At 30.8% G+C, this 23,254-nt stretch overlaps 3 protein-coding genes across 6 annotated transcripts; 2 read left to right on the top strand and 1 right to left on the bottom strand.

Annotated features, from left to right (window-relative positions):
- Positions 1 to 3,902: 3,902 nt before the first annotated feature.
- On the top strand, positions 3,903 to 7,363 carry LOC145962484 (SOSS complex subunit B2-like). Its single transcript, XM_083083547.1, has 2 exons — positions 3,903 to 4,805; positions 5,440 to 7,363. Exons 1-2 carry the CDS (start codon positions 4,347 to 4,349, stop codon positions 5,695 to 5,697), a joined length of 717 nt encoding a protein of 238 aa, XP_082939673.1. The 5' UTR covers positions 3,903 to 4,346; the 3' UTR covers positions 5,698 to 7,363.
- Positions 7,364 to 8,670: 1,307 nt separating this feature from the next.
- On the top strand, positions 8,671 to 12,806 carry LOC145962483 (solute carrier family 35 member H1). Of its 2 annotated transcripts, none has more exons than XM_083083545.1 (8): positions 8,671 to 9,057; positions 9,147 to 9,281; positions 9,875 to 10,104; positions 10,217 to 10,428; positions 10,526 to 10,598; positions 10,705 to 10,957; positions 11,559 to 11,734; positions 12,111 to 12,806. In XM_083083545.1, the coding sequence occupies exons 3-8, from the start codon at positions 9,895 to 9,897 to the stop codon at positions 12,459 to 12,461; spliced, it is 1,275 nt and encodes a 424-aa protein (XP_082939671.1). In that variant the 5' UTR covers positions 8,671 to 9,057; positions 9,147 to 9,281; positions 9,875 to 9,894; the 3' UTR covers positions 12,462 to 12,806. The 2 variants fall into 2 exon arrangements, with proteins under 2 accessions (XP_082939671.1, XP_082939670.1); XM_083083544.1 differs by having other exon boundaries at positions 8,672 to 9,057; positions 9,892 to 10,104.
- A 1,540-nt stretch (positions 12,807 to 14,346) lies between these two features.
- Positions 14,347 to 23,047, bottom strand: Jarid2 (Jumonji, AT rich interactive domain 2). Of its 3 annotated transcripts, XM_083083542.1 has the most exons (14): positions 22,923 to 23,046; positions 22,683 to 22,719; positions 22,398 to 22,484; positions 22,086 to 22,255; positions 18,233 to 21,689; positions 17,831 to 18,056; positions 17,561 to 17,713; positions 17,264 to 17,462; positions 17,001 to 17,149; positions 16,315 to 16,621; positions 15,841 to 16,247; positions 15,663 to 15,761; positions 15,239 to 15,541; positions 14,347 to 15,139 (listed from the first exon to the last, which is right to left on the bottom strand). In XM_083083542.1, the coding sequence occupies exons 3-14, from the start codon at positions 22,481 to 22,483 to the stop codon at positions 15,053 to 15,055; spliced, it is 5,643 nt and encodes a 1,880-aa protein (XP_082939668.1). In that variant the 5' UTR covers position 22,484; positions 22,683 to 22,719; positions 22,923 to 23,046; the 3' UTR covers positions 14,347 to 15,052. The 3 variants fall into 3 exon arrangements, with proteins under 3 accessions (XP_082939668.1, XP_082939667.1, XP_082939669.1); XM_083083541.1 differs by having other exon boundaries at positions 22,398 to 22,719; positions 22,923 to 23,047; XM_083083543.1 differs by lacking the exon at positions 22,683 to 22,719 and having other exon boundaries at positions 22,923 to 23,031.
- Positions 23,048 to 23,254: the final 207 nt, after the last annotated feature.

The raw sequence follows: 23,254 nt of genomic DNA, 5'->3' as shown, positions 1-23,254 counted from the left end.
ATAATTTTTATAAATTACTCACCGCATATCTGGCTGCTTCAGGCTCTCTCACTGTTCTCTGGCTGTCCGATGCTTTTCCAGATATCCTTCTCCTTTCTTCATCCTTTGCTTGCACCTTCACAGCACTCATGTTCACTCGCGAACAAACAATTAATTATATTTAGTCATATGTAGAAACGATTGCGAGACACTTTGCACGGCACTCCCGATCACGGAATAATTACGAGAGACGCACTTTAATATAGTGTATAAGGGATAGAGAAGTATGATTCGCTCGACGTTTTTATGAAATCAAATTAAATACTAATTCATTACAAATGTTGTTTTCATTATTGATATATATATGCAATACATGTATATTAATACGAATTATAGGATCGAAAGTTTAATAAAATTGAAAGTCATGATACAATAATTATTTAATTAATAATTAATTTAAGAATATACGACGTATTTCGCACTACGATCTTTACTGCTCGAGTGTTGCCGTGTGAATGATACCAAGACCGTATGACTAGCGCGCTATTGTTTACATCATCAAGGCCGAACACCGTGTTATTGTCCGTTCGTCATATCGAAATATATTGTATTATATTATATTATATTATATTTTATATTATAATATAATATAATATAAATATGTTAAAGTACGTAAAATATTTCGATGACGAACAGACAATAATACCGATCTTGGCGTAAACAATACATATTTATATTATATTATATTATATTATATTATATTTTACGTATTTTGATACAGCAAATAATTTGTCGATATTGATCGCGATCGCGTCTAGAAAAGGATTTAACGGAGCGCCTTGTACTACTACTTTACTCTTTGAGTGTCGTCGCGCGATAATAATAGAGCCGACAAAATTAGTCCGAAAGACCGTGTTATTATTATTTTTTTATCGAAACATTTTTCAAGACTATGGCCTATAAACATTAGCGCGCTATTGTTTACGCCGCCAAGGTCGGTGTTATTGTCTTGTTCATCATCGAAATATTTTACGTACTTTAACATACACACACACACACACACACACACGCACACGCACACGCACACGCACACGCACACGCACACGCACACGCACACGCACACGCACACGCACACGCACACGCACACGCACACGCACACGCACACGCACACGCACACGCACACGCACACGCACACGCACACGCACACGCACACGCACACGCACACGCACACGCACACGCACACGCACACGCACACGCACACGCACACGCACACGCACACGCACACGCACACGCACACGCATACGCGCGCGCGCGCGCGCGCACACACACACACACGTGTGTGTGTGTGTGTGTGTGTGTGTGTATATATATATATATATACATATGGAATATATTAAAGTATATAGAAGTACTTTAGATTATATAGATTTTTTAATTATATGATTATTTATTAAAAGATTGTATGATGTATCATGGAGCCTTACATTATATTAATTGTTTAGATCCACGATTCAATTATTTTACTGTGCGTCCTTATAATCCGAATTATATTTCACTAATTGAAAAATAAAACAATAAAACGTCGCAGACATATTATATTCGACTCTATAAATATTTATAAATATTAAAGAAATAATTTCTGCTCGTAAAAATCGATTTCATATCGAAATAATAATTTATTATTTTAGATTTTTGTTACTATATATATATATATATATATATATATATATATATATATATATATATATATATATATATATATATATATATATATATGATTCTTATTATAATTAATTAAATGAATAAATTACGAAATATGCGATTCGAGAATTTTCGTCACGGTATGTATATAGATATTAATTATGTGTTATTTATAAAAGTTAATTAATTATATTGTTATATAATAAATAATTTTCCGATGTTAATCGCGATCGTATCTAGAAAAGAAATTTAACGGCGTATCACTATATTACTCGTTAGAAAATATTAGACAATAATATATGAAATTATATAAATCGTTTCACAATCGACATGCAGATATTACAATGCTATCTGTATTACAGTGCTATCTCATTTATATAATTTCATATGTTATTGTCTAATATTTTCTCTAATGTGTTATATTAATTATTTTGTTTCAATTTTTGATCACGGTAATGAATGATTGCGATTCGATAAAGATTTATAGTTGCGATACAGTTTCATGTCGTGAATTAATTTTTAATTAATTAATTTATATTAATATTTAAAGTAAATTATGTTTTGATACTAATCGTAATCGTGTGTGTTTAGTAAAAAAATTACAATACAATACGAAACGTTTCTCACCACTACCTTATTACTCGAGAGTCACCGTGCGAATGATGACAAAGCCGAAACATAGCGCGCTACTGTTTATATTTTATATTGCCAAAGTCGGACACCGTGTTATCAATAATTCGTTGCCAAAATATTTTATATATTATAAAATGTACATTAACGCGAAATATTAAATTAATGAAGTATTTTAATTTATTGATTAAAATTGATTATTTATTAAACAATTTATCCTTTCATTATGCTAATTATTTGCATCTATAATTCGATTGATTTACTTCGTGTTCTCTCACAATCCAAATTACATTTAGATTGTCAAGTAGAACGATAAAGTAACACGGATGAAATATATTTGTGACCCTAAATATTATAATAATAATTATTGTCCGTAAAAATCGCAACGATCGAAGTAATCATTTAATATTTTGGATTTCTATCATTTAATCGATTTTCAATTAAATTGTATATTGTTTAATAACAAGGATTGAGAAAATTAAAACATTGGTCGAAATATAGTTAATTCTAATATTAAAGCTTTAACATAGCGCGCTACTGTTTATTTTTTGTATTGCCAAAGTCGAACACCGTGTTATCGATAATTCGTTGCCGAAATATTTTATATATTATAAAATATACGCTAACGCGGAATATTAAATTATAGAAGTATTTTCATTAATTAATTAAAATTGATTATTTATTAAATAACTTATCACGGAACCTTTCGTTATGCTAATTATTTGAATTTATTCGATTATTTTATTTTCAAAGTCAAATTCTATAATATTTAGTTTTGCATTTTAGAAGACTGACTTAGAGCGAGCTAAATAAATAAATAAATAAATAAATAAAAAATAAATAAATGATGTTGAGAAGAAAAAGAACACACATAAATAAATAAATAAATAATAGCGTGAAAAGAGAGAACATACTAATATTTTTATATAATAAATTATTATTAATTAAATTATTTATATTTTTATTTATATTATTTATATTATCAGAGGGACATATATGTTATCCTCTGAGAACATTCGTGGACATTAGTTTTGTAGTTCATGTCCACGTTTTTAATGTCCACAGAGGGAGTATCGCTTCCAGGGATCACCTAAAAGCGGGCTATGACATCTCTCAGTCTTCTCTCTGACATGGTGGAGATGATACAAGAAGGATAAAGCGACAATCATATAGGGGAGTGCCTCGTTTGACCACAGCCAATTATATCGACCTGTGCCTAGGGTAACTAGCAACGATTGACCAATCAGAGAGTTCTATTTTGAATTGGCCAATTGGCGACGTGGTCAATCGGGTGTCACCCTCATATAGGGATTTCTATCCTTATTGTGATTTTCTGATTGGCTAAAGCAGAAAACTTGCTTTGGTAAAATCCTTCCCAAAAACATTCCTCAAAAAATATTTCGAGATAATATTCAAGAAAAATCCATAAATGATGGATGAGTATCTGTCTGCATGTTTTTTACAATAAAGGATAGAAGATATCTTTCTCTATCTATCAGTCGACTCAAAGGAAATGTATAAATACGCGAAGGAAAAATATACGGAAGGCATCTACAGATATATAAGCTCTATGACGATGATGCGCGCGTGTCATTCGATGAATGGTGGCGCTACAAACTAAGAGATGACACGGCCAACGTACGGACCCGTGTCAACTATCAACGACACTCCGTTCTCATTTCTCTGATGCACCACCGACTCTCTCGTTAAGCTCTGTCTCACCGAGTCGGTGATATTTTTCGAGTACGCGGACGATCCTCGGCTCCTATCGAAAGGCCCGAGGGCTGACTGAGCTTGATTAACGAGAGGCGTCGAGCGGGGCAGAAGGGGGAAAGTACTCCGAGTGTGGGGGAGATCGTACACTTTGACACACGGACGTCCGTCGTGTGTCACTTGGGTAACACGCGTCGCGCGCGACGGATACACGGGACGAGCGTCCTCGATAAGGACGCTTGATTGTTGCGTTGCGTGCTAGTGTGTGCGTGTGTGTGTGTGCATGTGTCGTGCGTGCGTAGGCGCGAGTCGCGAAAGGGACGATGGATTACGTGCTGATAAAGGATATCCGGGCGGGCCAGAAGAACATCAACGTAGTGTTTATCGTTTTGGAGGTTAGCCACCCTACCATCACTAAAGAGAACCGCGAAGTTCGAACGTTCAAAGTGGCCGACAGCACCGCCTGCATGAACGTCTCCATCTGGGACGAGCCCGGCCAGCTTCTCATGCCGGGCGACATCGTGCGGCTCACCAAGGGCTACGCGTCCGTCTGGCGGCAGTGCCTGACCCTGTACTCGGGCAAGAACGGCGACATACAGAAGATAGGCGAGTTCTGCATGGTGATCAACGAGCAGGTCAACATGAGCGATCCGAATCCGATTCTGTCGCAGCAGCTGGTCAATCAGAGCGGCTCGGGCCCGCCCGGCAGCAACGTCAACAACAGCATCACCAACAACGGCAACGCCAACAGTATCTCGGGTCAATCGGGACGACAGCCCTTGGTACATGACGTTTTGAAAATTTCGCCCGCGATGCTCCACTTTTTTTTCTAATTCTTCTTTTCATTCGCGCATTGTCAAAATTATTATATTAATTTTCTCCAGTGTCGAATTATATCTTACTTCAATTTCCTGTTGAGATTGTTGATCTAGATGAATTTTTTAATAATTTACTATGTAACAAGTTTAGGAATATACCCAGCGAACACCAAATAACAGTTACATTAATAATTTCCCACTCAACAAAATAACTGTTACATGTTATGTAACAGTTATATTGTTGAGTGGGAAATTACAACTACAATTATAAATGTTACTTGATGTTTGCTGGGTAGGAACCATTTTCTTCAATATTGTGAGAGAGTCAGGAAGACAATGTCTTATTCGATATTTCCATCATTTACAGATAAAAATGTTTAGAAATGAATACTATTTAATTCATATATATTAAAGGCTATTTACATATTTAAATGAATAACAAATAACAATATACGAGCTGGAAAAGTATACCAAGAATGTAGCATTAATCGCTGTTTTCATCTATTTTTTTTCAGGCATAATTTTACATTTATATAGACAACGACTCGAGCGTATCCAGCTAATTTCGATTAAAAACACGTGCAATCTCTATCTGTAGGCTATCCAAAGTAACACGACAACTCCCAGTAGCGGGGCCACGGCGAGTTCGACGACCGCGAAAAGCGGAAACGGCGGCAGCGGTAACGGTAACAATGTCGGCAATGTCGGAAGCGGTAGCGGTGGCGGCTCCGGTCTACCCGGTGGCTCGGTGCGATACTCGTCGTCAGAATCGACGACAAAGTCGGCACCGACAACCAAGAGCAACTCGCGCGGCCGCGGCGGCTATAGGAACGGGAATCGCAGCGACCGGAGATAACACACGAGAAGAAAGCGGCTGATCATATACGTGTAACGAACAAATCAATGTGTGTGTGTGTGTGTGTGTGTGTGTGTGCGCGTGCACGAGACAGACTTGCGCGTTGTGTATAATATATTGTTTCTCTTCTCTTTTAAACTCTGATTCTTGACGCATTTTTCGAGCAAGTATGTATTTTGAGATGTAGTGACAGATAGCACTATTTTCGAGATTGAACCCGCGAATGCGATCTTAACCGAATATCGCAAATGATCACCAATAATGGATGTGTAATTCATTTTTCGAGAAATTGTTTTCGACAAATTTTGCCGCATTGTTTCAAATATTGATTAAAGTCTTGCAAATTTTTAAAAAGATCTGTAACAAATTTATCTTTGTTTCTACATATTTAAGTATATTTTTAAAATTTTCCTTTTATTTAAAAAATATGATAATCTTAATAAATGTAAAAGTCTTAAAAAATTTTTCTCATTTGTAAAATATGACAGAAAAATCATATTATGCTCTGTGTGTTTGTGTGTATGTGTGCGTGCGTGCGTGTGTGTAAAACTGTAGAATATATAACATATATTTATAATGTGTATATTAGTTAAAATTAAAAAATAAATTAATATTAAGATTAATTAATTTTTTAATTAAGAAATTGATATATCCATAAAAGGTAACATATCTCAGTGATCACCTTTCTTCCTTTGCAGGATGAAATCCTGAGTAATCTGCATTTTGAAGTGTTATCTTTTATGTTATTTTTATTATTGTTTTTGCTTTTATGGCATTTATATGCACATAAATTAATTAAAATTTATATTTAAAATTTAAATATTGCGCGCCTATTTTTATTATCTCCACATGATATATTTAAGAAAAAATGTAAAATATATTAAGAACTTTGACAAAAAAATTCTTTAAAACTTTTACCATTGTTAAGATTTTTAAAACTTAATTGTTAAATCTTATAACACTCAATGATATTGTATATGACTCAAAATATGCTTGTTGGTGTATTGCTACTTATCAGTTGTGTTCCAATCTGTAAATAATTCATATAATTGGAAAGCATGTCTTTTTTTTTGCTCTAAAGAATTTTTTTTATGAATGACTGAATCCTTTCTCCATTTTTATCGGGTAAACTCTCTTAATTGTAATGAAAACAGATATGGCATCCTATGTCAGAAAAATAAGTAAAATATATGTAATATATAAAAAAATATTTTCTTCATTAGCATAATGATTTAAAATTAAATTCAACATTTTGAGAAAAAATACAGGTAATATTATTATCTAAAAATACAGGTAATATTATTATCTAAAGCTTATTAAAATATAGTTAGATAAGATCAAAAACGATAAAATCTAAAGTTTGTTCAATACGGATTGAGCGATTTCTAGTCAGCTACATGTGTTTACAGAAAAATATATACACAATGACTATTGTTTCAATAGAACATTGAGTTTTTTATATATTGCAGAAAAAATTAAGGTGATTATAACTGTGAAATTATTTTTATTAGTTTTTAAATATGGAATACCAATGTGTTATTTAATGTATGTAATTAAAAAATTATTCTCTTTTTACGTGTATAAACTGACAAAACTGATGCCATTATTGCAATATGTAATAATAAAAATATCTTCTTTATGATGAAAATAAAACAATCTGACGAGACTGGAATGGAGAATGAATGAATTATAATAAAAATTGGATTGAGATAAAAAAAATTCGCTTATTGATACACAAATTTCCATTTATTTTAGTCCATTAATTTTGACTAACAAAATTCATTTTTTTTACATTTTATATATGTGTGTCTTTTTCTCTCTTTAAAGTAAAAGAATTATATTTCGCAAAATTGTCAAGCAATTTCATCATTTTCAATAGCAATTGTGTATTTCTCATTTTATATTTATACATTATTATAACTTTTCTAAATATTTATATATTATTAAAATATGTCTAAAAATATATGTTCATAAATATTCCTACCAAATAATTTTACATATAATAATAAAAAAAAATAAAGGGGGGAAATATTCCTACAAAATAATTTTACATATAATATTAAAAAGATAAAAGAGGGAGAAAAGAGCGATTTATATTATATATTAGGTTCAAAATTTTATATCTCGCTGAGAAAAATATTGCTTGGGATTAAGCAAATTCGCGTTAAAATTTCCGACATAACTCACTTTATTTTTATGCCATCGCACACAACTGCTATTGCTACATGGAATCTTATCGTTAAAATATATGATAATCGCAAGGTTAATTTGTTTCGGTTCGCAAATAGCCGCAAATTTTACTTGAGTGGTCGTAAATATTTAATGTAATTATTTTACATACTTGGCGCGTATTTTGCTACTTACGAGAATTCGCGCGATTTTTTTAATTAAGGAGAAAAATCAGTGTTACGGTTAGAAAAAGGCTATTTTCTAAATGCTTCTGTAACTCTTATTTTTTAAATTGCAATAAAATATTTCACAGGCATATTTTTAAAACAAAACCTTAAGGAAATGCAAAGAAATTCGATTTTTTCAAAATATCACATTTATATCGATTTTCTTCTTTAAACATTGACATCAAATATTTCAATTAAAATATAATAATATGTAAATATTTTTATTTATATTTTAATACTTTAGAAGAACAACATTTGATATAAAAATTGTTATAATATATAAAAATTCATAATAAAAATTGTTGATATAAAAATTCGTAATATATTGTAAATATAATTATTAATATTAAATATAATGTATAATTTATTAATGTTAAATATTAATAAATATTTATAATATTATTAATAATATTAAATATTAATATTAAATATAATTATTAATATATATTTAAATATATATAATTATTAATTTAATTATTAATATTTATTATTTATATTTATTAATTATTAATTTATATAAATTAGTTATTAATATTATTAATATAATTAAAGTTGTAATTATATTCGTAAGTGTAAAGATTATTTGTATCGTCCAATTTTTATTTCGGTGATCTAATAAATGCAAGGCATAACAGTTCACCGCGGTATCGATTTTGCGACGTAACGCGGTAATTTTTTTTTTAACGATCCAATACAAAGTAATTAATTATATGCGTGCGTGTGAGTCGCGACAGATCGACAGGTGATCAAAGAGAAGACGAAAGTACAAGCATGTTTGCTTTATCATTGCCAACCTGATAAGCGAACCATCCTCGCATACACGGTTCGCAGCAAAAACTGATAAGATCGAGGGGGGAGGGAGGTTTGAAGAATTGATAGTGAGTCACGGTGACAGTTGTCGCACATCGCTTTTGCTTTTAGGTTATGTTCTCGCCGAATTATATTACCTTATACTAAAGTGAAGGTGAACGATTATATGTATTTCCGATGATATTTCCGATTACTGCCGATCTCTCTCGATTATAATTTCAATTCCTCAATCTTTACTTTCAGGAAAGCGACGGTGATGCTGTGAGCGACATATGGACGCTCTTCGATTTTTCATACGAACGATATGCGTATCATTTCCTGGAATACAATCGCGATGATTTATCAGTGATTTCTTTATGCGTAAGATTCCATAAAGCGGTATGTTTTTCGCGAATATATTACTTTTATGATTTATGTATTACGTTTTTTGTCGCATCTCGTATCCCGCAGAAATGGTGCGCTATGTGTGCTCCATTTTATAAAATCAAGTAAAATCATAGAAAAATGTGTTTAAAATAATAAATAAAAATTTTATAAAAAAAAAATGAAAGTTTTCAAGTCGGTAGAAGAAAGTTTTTTTTAAAGACAGCAAAAGCTGTTCTTTTGAAGACTGCATATCTTGAAATTATGATATATCATTATTCTCTCATTAGTCTTGTGCAAAGAGTTTTTATTATGATATTATATTATATAAACAGTAATATGTTCACAATGATAGAAAAAAATATATGATATATTTGTAGATGCATTACAAATTATTTATGTGCATTTTATATAAGTTCCAAGAAACACGATTGAAATGATAGAGATAAAGATTCTTGAGTATTTTCTGTTATTAGCAATATAGTATAACATAAAACGAGACAAGTTATACATTTTTGCATTGCTTTATTTGCTTGTTTTTTTGCTTCTCTTTCTCTTCTTATTTATAAAACGTGCTGTCAATCAATCAATTTCTAAATTTTTTTCAGAATTTTTTAATTTACAGAATATGACACGCTCGCACATAAAATATCAAATTGCTAGAGACGATGTAGATACATCAGAATACTTGCCGCAAAATGTTCCAGATTTCCAAAATGTAACAAGCCCAGAGATTACATTTTGGAGGAAAACATACCACGTGTTTTTATTGATCTTTGTTTACTTTGTTTTATCAATAGGCCTTACATTCTATAATCCATGGCTTTATAATACATATGTGAGTAATTACATATATAATAAATTTTATCTCTCTTTATTATTACTTATTACAAAACTTTATATTATTTAATTATTATAAAAAATTTATTAATAACTGACAATATTTTTAGGGATTTAATTTTCCACTTGGAGTAGTAGTTTGTCATTTGATTATAAAGTTTATACTATCTGCATTAATACGATGCATTAGAAGATGTTTTACGGGAAGACGGATAAATCTACCATGGCAAAACATAATTTATTCCATAATGGTACCAGGAATAGCCAGTGGTGTCGATATTGGTTTATCCAATTGGGCACTTTCATTAATTTCAATATCTTTGTAGGTATAAATAATATATTAGAACATCAATTATATATATATACAGCACATAAGACATTTATTATTATTTATTATATACAGTTGAATTCCTTCCTAGGGTTACCATGACTAAATCAACTACTATTATATTTATTCTTGGATTTTCCCTTCTTTTTAACCTGGAAAAAAAGGTATGTCTTTTAATTAGAAAATTACATACTTTATTTATTACGGCTCTCATATATTTCCTTCTAACAGAAAAATAATAATTATCTCTCTCTTGTTTATTGTCTCTAGTCATGGTCTTTAGTAGGAATAGTAGTGATGATAGCAGGAGGATTAGCAATGTTCACTTTTAAATCTACCCAATTTGGTGTTCTCGGATTTATATTGTGTCTCTTAGCATCGTTTGCGAGTGGTATTCGATGGACCATGACACAACTCATTATGCAAAGATCCAAACTCGGTCTCCACGATCCGATAGATATGATGTATTACATGCAACCCTGGATGCTATTACCAGCAATATTTGTAACTGTGTGGTTTGAAGGTAATTCGCAATATTTCAAATAACGGAATTTAATGATATTGTATAATTGACTCATATGATTCAAATTAACATTTCTCGATTACACACATTCGATATTCGATATTCACTTCATATTTTATGTACACGACTTAATTTTAAACGACTTGATCAATACAGTTTTTAGGATGATATAGATAAAAAATAGAAAGAAACATATCAAGTTTTGATAGATTTGCAATAAATCAATTTTTCACTTATACATATAAGCCTCTTGTGATTATTATCTTATTTTACCATGAGTTAGAATCTGAATTTTATATGCTTTGGCTGAAAAAGTAAAAGTGAATGTGAAAACGTTTCAGATATTATTTATTGTTAATATAATTTTGTTATATAATGTGCTTTGTTTGATAATGTTTAAATAATTAAAACTCAATTATTGTTCAGCCTTTTAATGTAATTTATTTATCGAAATTTTATAATTAATTAGACATTATATAAGTAATCGTATTAAAAAATTCTTCTTTTTAAAATTTTACTTTATTAATTTAGTCATAATATGCGCGTTGCACGTTTTATTATATAATTTAAAAAATATTGAAAGAAATAAATTAAATTTTAGGAAGTAGAATGTATACTGGTATTAGAGTTACCGATTGGAGTGATGTCGGTAGTATTTTATTAACTGCAAGTGCTGTAATAGCAGGTGCCATTTTAGCATTTAGTATGGAAGTGATGGAATTTTTAGTTGTTACTTACACTTCTAGTCTGACATTATCAATCTCGGGCGTATTTAAGGTAAATGGTGATATTAATTAATTTTATTGCTTTTTTCATTTGGATGACATATCTTATGTTTTATTTCCAGTGAAACACTGACAATTTGAATAAATTATAAAAAAGCTATAATTCGTAAATAAACAGATTTTGTATATATATTTAGATATTATATATATTATTAGACATTAGATTATATTATTAGACATTACAGATTATATTTTATTAGATATTAGATATATATTATTAAACATTACATTTATGCAAGCTATTAAATTTTATAATCTTATGCATGCTTCAAAATATTTTATACATATATAAGTTTCCTCTTTCCATTTAATCAATATGTTTCAATTTTTATCTTCAAACATATCTCAGTTTTTATGATTCTTTACAGGAAATATGTACATTAGCACTAGCCTTTGCGTTGAAGGGAGACCAAATGACTGGCCTTAACTTTATAGGATTGTTAATGTGCCTTGGTGGTATAATGCTTCATGTTGTCCAGAAGGTGCTACTCAATAGAAAGAAAATGGTTGACAATTTGGAATTACAATCAAAAGTGACTAGCAACAGTGCTAAACATGAAGATGGAACTGATTCAAATGTACCATTATTGACAGAAAAATCAACATCTTTAATGAATCTTCTTAATGCCGAATTTAGCTCAGATGAAGATGGTAATTTGAGAGAGGGCGATAATTCGAGTCAAATACTGTCAGATATTATACAACGCAGGGAACAGTGATACATCATGAATTTTTAGCTTGGATACGTGAAATTAATTTATCAAGGAAAACATTCCAAAACAATATGTTTATGACTTGCAGTATTTCATATTTTTACAGTATAAATTTTGCAGCCAATAACGAAGTGCTAACAACATATATTTTACGTCATAATTTTATGCTTTATGAATGGCAAAATATGACTAGAGGCAAACTGCATTTTAGATTTTTTTAGGTATCTCTGAAATATTCTTTAAGATTTTTTTTAGATGTTATGTATTCTGAGATATATTGATAAAAGACTTAATTAATAATATGTAATGTATGTATAATATAAAATGTCATGTGACAGATTGTCCAATGAATTTCAATGTATTATTATTGCATAAGCCTGATAAAATATCTTAGAAAATTACAAAGTACAAACATAGAAAGTATGAAAGAAAATGTTGTCGTATATGTTATGTATCGATATTGATATAGAAATACCACTACTTGATGAATATTATTAATGTTATTATTGCTATTGTTATTATTATTTTAAATATAAAAAGAGCTTTGCATGCGAACTATATATGATATATATGTGTGTATATATATATATATATATATATATATATATATATATATATAAATTCTTTTAAATTATGTAACACGTTTTCTACTATTAGGATCTACTTTCCAAATAAGATAATGATTATTTTCAATATTTGTGTATATAATAATTTTTTAATGATGAGCGCACAATAAATTTGAATAAAACATAAACAGATTAATTGATACATACATTAATGTAATATATATATAATTTATTTTAAAAGATTATATAAATATATATAAATATATATATATATAATTTTATATATATATATACTTATATATATACATGTAATATTCTATTTATAATATTTATATAAAACGATAAATTGATGATAGATTATATGCACTATATTCAATATGCAACAATATGTATATATCTATATTTATCTATCTATATTTATATATAAAAAAATTTAATAAAAATTTAATATTTTATCATATAATTTTCGTATCATCAAGAATGGGTTATATAATTTGATTAGAGCTTAATAAATACTTTACATTATGTTATAATTCACAACAATATTAAACATTCTAAATATGCTATATGCAGTAATTGTCAAAATAAATTGTGATAAGCTAGACAGCAATTTATATTCAAGTTCTTAGAAAACTGATCAATTGCTCGGAAGATGATTATCGAGGAAGTGCTGAATTAAAGTAATATATGCTATTTGTGAAACAAAGAACATATGACATGTGACATCGATCGGAATTACTGTATCCACTTTTTAAAATCAAAGTAACATATACATCGACAGCGACATAGAATCAGTTGATAGTTCCTAAAACTCAATCTGTAATCGCACACATCTGAAACGATTTTAAAGTGCACAAATAAACTAAGATTATCGGTATATATATTCAAATATTCGGTTATACATATTTAAATATTTATAAATAAGTATAAACCTCCTCTCATCTAGCATAGATTTCAATTCTTTAAAAAGAGAATGAATCCCTTAAAATCTATATTGAAAATGAGCACAACAATATATGAATGTTATTATTTTTAGCAAATTTATTCTCAATTTGCATATTACAAAGGGAGAGAAAAAGAGAAATATTAAATATTTAATAATAAATACATATACATATATATATATATATATATATATATATATATATATATATATATGCATAATAATAAATAAATGTCCATAAAATATAAACTATATGATGATATTCTCCTTTGTCTTTCTTTTTCTAAAGATTATATAATTTTTAACCTGTCAAATTTTAAGGAAGTTTCTCTAAGAACTACATATATAGTAAAATACACATAGCAAATATATTTCGTATCAATATATTATATGTTATATTTATTAATAATCAAATTGCGCAAACACAGATAATGTTAATAGATAATTTATTATTATATTTTGGAATATCCTTATTTTTCTATTGTCAAAATCTTACTTCAAATGTATATTGTATGTCTCCTTAATAAATAATAATATATAATTATAAAAAAATTATGTTACTCTCAAGCAACTACTAGTATTCTACAATCTAAAATTAAGACAATAATCAATCAATAATCAAGACAAGATTGTATGGTAAATTTTAAAAACTATGGATACATGATTTTTCGCCTCTTTGGGAATTTGCTCTAATACTTAGTAATTATATATTCTGTATTATTCCGGATATTTTTTTAAAAATAAACTGCAAAAAATTACTATATATAAAAAAGTACTATATAGATACATTACAATATTGTAATTATTCGATTATTTTTGCCATTGAAAGAATATTAGATTAAATCACATAACATGATAGAAAACTTTTCACTTATTTGTATAAGATCGTTTACATTATCTTTTACTATATGTTCATCTTACTATACATTCATTGTATGAATATTAGGAAATTTTCTAATCATCTATTATATATAATGAGCGTGATACAGTGCGATCACGATTCCTTCTTCTAATAATTATTCTAATATCAATTAATAAATAATAATCAATTTTCATCCTTTATAAATTAAATAACACTTATTTTTCTTTTACTTATTTTGTTTTATTTGATTAGTTTTTTTAGATTTGGCTTCAATCCTGTGTTCCAGTTTGCTAATCAATCCATCTAATTCGTCCTAAGGTGAACAAAGAGTAATTTTTTTATACTTACAATATTTAATTAATTAATATATTAATGAATATGTTAATTAAATAATAAGAAATGTTATACTTACTTCGTCGTAAGTATACATTAAAGTGCAATGTTTCAGAATCTGCTTTTTATGATTGATTAATTGCAATGCGTGCGGTAAACAATAGACACTATCATCTTGCGAATTGTTTACCAATGAGACAAACAAATTGGCTCTACATGTCTCACATTCGAAATCGCCATCATCCTCTTTCACTCTTTTCCCTTTCTTCCCTTTTCCACTATCTGGCAGAGGCAATCTTTCTCTATTGTTAAGACCCGCATTTTCCAATTGTTTACGATAATCTAACTCCTTCTCACGGATCTTGATCACGCTTGGTAATATCTAATGATACGTGATATTAGTGTATTTAGAGCTCAAAAATTTATATAATAATATTCGATTATTTATTTTTAAGTTTTTATAATTATAATCTTGCAATTATATAGTATAAATTTAATTTTACCTGTTTTAATATATCTATATGAGATCTGGTATCATTAATAATATTGAATAATAATCTCTCGAATGAAAATATAGAGGGTTCGCAACTGTCTTGTATGTCCTGAAAGCATATCATGTTTCAATTTAAGTAACAAAATTACAAATTTCAGAGAAAAGGTTCTGTACATCGACAAACATACCTTGAAAACTTGTTCGGCTGTTTCTAACCAGGATGGTTGTGCGAAATACACACTCTCGGATACAACGTAACCGGTGCATATGCTTGACGTGAATGCTTTCGGAAATACAATTATAAACTGTCCCGGCTCTTGCACAGTCTTACATAACGGTACATTGTTACTGACTAATAATTCCGGTGGAACCATGGCAGTGTCGGAAGGTAACCATATAGTCTTATTTTTACAATATCGTGGTACCATCTTCGAGAGCGCCTTTTGAAAATTGTTGTTATGTTCGTCGGGTATCCCGTACCAAATTTTTTTAGCACCTGTGTGTAGATATTCTATCCATGGCAGACCATGAGGATCGCGATACCAGCAACAAGCGCTAAACAACATACCCACGTGCAGCGTTGGCACAGTCACACCTAAAAGTAAGTGAAAAACTCGCATGGCTTGCACGAAGATATTATCGGCGTATTATAAGTTGCATACCCATTAATGGGCCCAAGGCTCTCAATACCGATCCGGCATTATTAGTGAGTACTTTGAGATTCCAAGGGTGTCTGGCGAATGGACTGTTTTTGGCAACGGAAAAACCAAATCCACGACCGCTTGAATCGATGCTCGCCGCGTGTACACAAACGTGACGTTTTCTTTCGGCAACATGTTTCCAAAATGCACTCTCCACCTCGTCGGCTGAAGCGCCTTCGGCTTCGTTTCCTCGTTGATTTTCGCCGAACCACATACGTTGTGTATTACGGGCGATTCGGTAAAAAGCGTTCAACGGCATATTTCTCCCCTTTATATATATAATTATATATTAGTATATATTAATATATATTAGTACATATATCATTTAATTATCATAATATACATATGTAATTTAATTGATAGCATCATCAATATATAAATTATATATTTTTTAATTATTATTTAATGATTATGTTATTAACATAGGATGCAGGAATAAATAAAAAATAGTAAATTCAATGTTAATTTTTAGTAAAATAAAATTCATTGAAAGAATTGCTTTTCAGATTTATTTAAAATCAAAGACTAAAAAGTATTTATTAGTATTAAATTGAGAGATTCAAGAAAGTGCATAATGAAAATGATTAATATCTATTTTGCAAAACATTAAAAGAGATTATAATAATTATTAATGTTGCTTGTCATACCTTCACAATACATTCCTCAATCTCATCGGAACTGTCATCGTCTTCTTCCTCATCATTATCATTGGATGACGCTTCTTGCCTTTGCAAAGTTTTGCTTTCCTTTCTCGTCCATTCAGCTTCAACTTCGTCAAACAATTTTTCGCGTTCCTCTAAGAAAACAAATATATAATGATAATAATAATTTGTATAATATAAAAGCTTCATATTATATATTTAATTTACTTTTAAAATTTAATTATTTATAATATACAATATGTGCATACCTGGGGATAATGTATCATATGGTAATAAATATTTGCAGTAAATATCATCTAATTTGGTAACGCGATCTTGTGCAGATTTAGGTATCTTCATGCCATCTGCTACCTTTTGCCATTTCTTTTTTTCAATAACTTCTTTCAATCCACCCAAATTTTGAACTGTTTGGTACAAGTGAGGTAAATCAACTTCCATTCCACCAATCTAAAAGAATTAATTATATTGACAATTATTGAACTTTTTAATTCTCTTCAAGTTATACAATATGCAATATATGATATTAGAAAATAAAATAATTTTACCCATGGTGGTTGAGTCAAAGTAATACTCTGAGTGGCTAAATATTTCTTAATAGCCATCATTTCTTTTACATTAGGACCCCATCTATGGAGCATGCGATGTACATATTGATTATAAGCAGTGAATCTCATGTCATCAGATACTTTGCATTCTGGCTAAAAAATTGGAAGAAAAAAAAAGATTAATATAATTATAATACTTAAATAATATATATATGTCTGTGTTTATGTATGTATAATATATTTAGTAGTATTTTTTTATGCAGTATTTACTTTAAAATTTGGCGGAGGGACGACTCTACATATTCCAAACTTCTCGGCAATCGGTCTTATTTTGTCTATATACTCCAAAGGATCCTGGAAATCTTTCTCCGTCGGATGAAACGTTGGTGCCTCAACTACGCGAGCCTCATTATTTGTGTTTTTCGCACTTGGGAACGTAGTGTTATTACTTGAAGAATACAATTCAGATACTTTCTGTTTGGATTTCATTTGCGTCCTAGAAAATGTTTATTATATAAGCAAAGTTGAGAATTCTATGAAATTATACAGGCAATTTCTCATTGTAACTTAGACATCATAATATCTCATGCATTTTTGAAAACAATGCATTTAAAAAAAAATGTTGCTTTTTCAGTTACATTCTATATGTCGAAAATGTAATATTAAATATACCTCTTGCCACTTTTTGTCGAATCTATAGAAGTTTTCCTTTCTCTAGATAACTTTGGAGACTTTGCTTTTTCCAAATTGTTATTGGCGCTTGTACTGACATTTGGCCGATTTAAGTTTGGCACCGAGATGTCATTCTTCACGGGTGAGATCGGCTGTGTCTCCGGCGTACTTGCAATCGCGGTCGAAACAGTTGTGGTCGTTGAGGTCGACGGAACTTGCTGTTGATCCACTGTGATCGCTGTGGGATTGGGTGGTGTGCGCGTTGTCGGCTGTACCGTTCCTATCGGTGGACAACGCGCTACGGATAACGGTGGCTTAGTGACCAATTTAGCCCGAAGTAGTACTCTTTGATTAGGACCGGTCGGCCCTTCCGTGCCGAGTTTAACAGCAACGCCTTGAATCAACTGTTGCCCTTGTACCAAGTTCGGGCCGCTTCTCGTAACAGCTTGCAATGGAATGTAAAATAGCTGTCCGTCGTTGTCGTCATCATTCTCGTTGCTCGTTTCGGTCTGAGTAGAGATCTCGGTACTCTTTTGCTGATTCACCTCATTCTGTTGCTCTTGCGTAGTCTCGTCGAGGTTTACCTGCACAGCTATAGAAGCACTGCAATTTACATTGCTCCAACTTGTTGTGAGCTTATCGAGCGGTAATACTTGGACATTGGTTAAGCCTGCGAAATTCTTAGGCAGCTCAAACTTATTCAGTGTCGTGTTCGCTGTGTTTATCGGGCCTTGCGTCTCCTGTTCTTTCTTCACGAGCGTTTCGGTCGGCGGTTCCTCCTTGACGTTCGTTAATGTTTCGGGATTATTCTTAAAATTTGATTTATCAGCAATTTTGGTCTCTGTACCTGTAGCAGTTAATTTCGCGGTATCCTTAGTCTTCCTCCTGAAGGGCGTGCTAATGGGAACCTCGGTGTCGCTTTCAAACGCGTAAACGCTACTCTCATTCTCCGGTGAAAATGCATTCGCATTCGGAATTACCAATTTACGTTTAACTTTAGGTATAAAGGATTTTCGCGGTTGAAATATTTTCTTCTCCGCCGGCGATTTCTTTTCTATAGAGCCGTCCGTCGAGTTTTGATCCGACTTTGACACGGTATCGCTAGTATCTTCAACGAGAGTAGTATCCTTATTTGTCTTTTCACATTTATTCTTAACAATTTCTTTCACAAATTCGGCAGTCTTATTTTTATTCACAATATTCTGCTGCTTCGTTTCGACATTATGTACATTAGATGCTACTGGCATCACATTTCTACTCTGTACGATTGTAGTACGGTCCTTCAAACTCATTTTATCCGTTAATTTCGAAAGCGTTACATTGACGGGACGTACTAGATGCTGGATTTTTGTCGAGATAGATAGATGCGAGGCATCTGCCTTCAATTTTTCCACGGGCTCGTATTTGAAGGTAACAACATTCTCCATCTCTAGCTTGCTCTCTTCTTTGGCAAGTGAGCTTTCATTCAGCCACTTTTCTATTTGCTCTGTCGACATATTCACCCGTTCTTTTCTTGTATGAAGAGTCGACAACGGCATATCTATGAGATTAGGAGAAACCTCGTTCTCGTGATTACACTTTTTATTCTGTACCTGTTCAATTGATGGTAATAAGGAGTTTTGTGTCTTGAGGGATAGATCCAATATCGATTTTTGATCTTGTATAGATATATTGCATTCGTCATTTAACATATTTGCTGAAGAATCAGCCTTGATCAATGAAGTCTTTTCTTCATTATTTTCTTCTAAAGTTTTGTTCTGATTTACTGTTTGATCCGGTACATCTAACGTTTTGAGTAAGTTTAGTTTGTCATTTGATTCTGATTTTAGTAAATTAACATTAGCATGACACGAATTCAAACCTTTTGATATCGCCTTTTTAGTAAATCCGCGAAACGATTCCTCATCATCTGATACTTTTGGCAAATCTGGTTTCGTATGCGTGTTTTGCGCATCGTTGGAAATTGTTTCGCCATCTTTCACATTATTAACATTATTTAAAATTCGTTCTTCTTCTTCATCATTCTCTTTTTTCTTTTTCATTTTATTAAGCAACATTCCCAATGTTTCTTCTTCGGATTCTGCATTTTTGTTTTGATCATTTTTAAGATTTTTCTGTTTTGATCCACTAATTTTATCTGATGATGTTTTAGATAGATTTTGATCACGTTTACGTTTCATCACAAATTTTTCTTTAGAAGATTTCATACAACTTTGAACTTGAATCTTCGGTTTGTTATTTGTGTTACTTTGTACTTCTGCTTGTACAGTTGTACTCTTGGAGGACGATCTGAGACTCCTACCGATCGGTTTGTCAAGTTTTCCAAGACTCTGTCTGGTAATAGGTCTCGTATTATTCGTTTCTACTGAGCTTTCAGATTCTTCGTCGCTATCTTCCTCGCAATATCTCTGCACTCTCATTAGACGTTTGCTTTTTAGAATTAATTTATTATTTTTGCTCTTATCCAATCGCTTATTATTGTTACTGTTGAACGAATTAACTTTAGAATCTTTAGTTTTACTAACAGTTTTCGTATTAGTCTGTTTTACTTTGGCTTTAAGCTCATTTTCCGTTTGCGCTATCCTACGAGCATTTGGCAATTCGGGGAAACTCTCGACCGAAACGTTATCTTCATTCTCTAGATCTGGGCTTACTAATTTCCTACCAAGAATTTCCATGTATAGAGCAGCTGCTTCTTTAGTTTTTCTGGTAGGCCTTCTAGAGGAATTTTGCGAGGAGATTATGCCACTGTATGATCTTGTAACTCTCCTCATTTCCGACTTGCTTCTAGTACAAATCTTTTTCTGAATACCTCTTTGTATGTTGCGTTTTATCTGCGAAGTCGATTTTTCCACAGGTAACTCTTCTTCCTCATCATCTTTTTCATCATGCTCCTCCTCAGACATATCTGTATACGATACATCATTATTTTTCAGTTTTGGATTAACTTTCTTCTTTGGTTTGGGTGACACAATTTTTGTCTTCAATAAAGATTTGTTGCTTTTATCTGGCAGTACACCACTTCTCAAGCCATGTCTCTTTGTTTCAATTCTAGGTAAAAATTTTCTCGGTGCTAATTGAATACCAGCCTTCATCATGGATCTCTCTGTACATGATCTTGTTCTCATAACACATGTGGCTTTGAATTTATTCTTGATCCTTTGTTTAGCAAGGCGTTGCTCTTGATATTTCTTTTTAAGCGCTTGAACTGTAGATGTTGCTGTTTTAAGTTTGGTAATGCTTTTATGTATCGTAGTAGGCACTTTTTTTTTGTCTGGGACAGCAGGTTTAACTTTTGTCACATTTTTCTGGCCTGTGTCTTGTTTCTGGACTTCTGTAGAAGTACTGGTACAGGATGATACTTTATCTGTAGAAGTACGAGCTGATGTAGGCCTTTGTTTCTCTTTTTTGTTACCAACATTGAAGAAATTTAAACTAGCTGGTAAAATGGATGTTCCTAAATTTGGAAAAAAATTATCATTAAAAAAGAATATTTTAATTTTTATTAGAATAATTGCAACTATAATCAAAAAATAATTTATTACATTAATTCAGTTTTTTTTACGATCAATATAAATAATATAAATAATCTTATAGATTCCGAAATATTTGTGAAAAATATGTTTCAATTTGTTTCATCAATACCTGATATAATAATAATATGAATTATAGGGAAATACAAAAGTTTATCTGTATCTATTTTTTACAATGTATTACAATGTATCAATCTTTAAAAAATAGGAGAATTAAAATGAGAATAATAGATTCAATATAAAAGATTTATAAATATAATAAAATTAATTAATATAAAAGATTTATGATATATATTTTTAAATATAATAAAGTGATGAACCTCTAAAGCATAAAAACGTTAGAAAGTCCTCTGTATTTGGGCGTTTATGAGTTATTAATTCTGTAATCGTGGCAGGTTTAGTTTTCTCCTTGTCTTTGACAGGTGTAGGTGATGTATTGAACACTGTATTTGCACCTTGTGCAAACTTTCTTTGTGCGTGAACTTTGGTCCTGGGGTGAAACAAAATATTACAAATTTAACATTACTTAAATATGCAATATATCTTTTAAATATATCTTATCTTTAATAAAACTAAATAAAATATTATTATGTATTAAGTTGCAACTAGGAATGATTATATGCAAAGATTACCTCTTTGGAGATCCTGAAAGTGGTTCCATAAGATCCACCAGATCTCCTTCTTTCTTCTTTCTCTTGTCGTTACGATTCAGAACCATTCTGAGATAACGGGGATTTAAATATTAATGACAAGCCACTGGGCGAGTATAAAAAAAATCGTTACGTCTTTTATGAAGCATTTAGAACATATTCGATTAAATGCATCTTTGCACGAAAATCTCACGCTTCCGTTAAATAATCTCATAAGAGGAACCAATATTCCGGAAAATTGTTGGAAATCGCGAAACGTGAGCGTACGTGCAACATCGTCGATGCCATAATGGCCCCAATCACACTGTAAAAAAATTATGCCAGGTGATTTAATCCAAATCAGAAAGAAAAAGAAAGAGAGAGAGATTATTCATGGTGAATCCATGCTTTCAGCTGACCACAAAGGGTATATATATATGTATATATATATATATATATATATATATGTATACATATATCGATAAAAATTGCAGAAGTTATCTACAATGTTCCAAAAATATCACTTGCTTCACATTTTTGCTCGGACCCAGTTGTTTGTTATGGTTTATTATGTCTAATTAAAATTAAATACCATGACACGGATCTCTTCCGATCTGTGGCACGAATATACATAGATCTGTAGCGTGAAATAATATCGATTTTTAAGGACTCATTTCTATGAAGCGTATAAGGTTAATATTACATTTATCGTATGACAATAAATTTTTTTAAACATATTGATTAGCTGCAGGATAGAAATTCTCGAGTCTCTAGATATCTTCTATTTCTTGTAGCTACTCAATACGTTCAAAAAATTGATCGTACGAGAAGTAATGTAATATCAGCTTTATGACGTTTTC

Source organism: Camponotus vicinus, unplaced genomic scaffold (genome assembly GCF_025532165.1).
Source record: "Camponotus vicinus isolate PSW18456_S1 unplaced genomic scaffold, iyCamVici1.0 SCAF_12, whole genome shotgun sequence".
NCBI lineage: Eukaryota > Metazoa > Arthropoda > Insecta > Hymenoptera > Formicidae > Camponotus > Camponotus vicinus.
The sequence above is the reverse complement of the archived record's forward strand: the minus strand, read 5'-3'. Positions and strand labels throughout refer to the sequence as shown.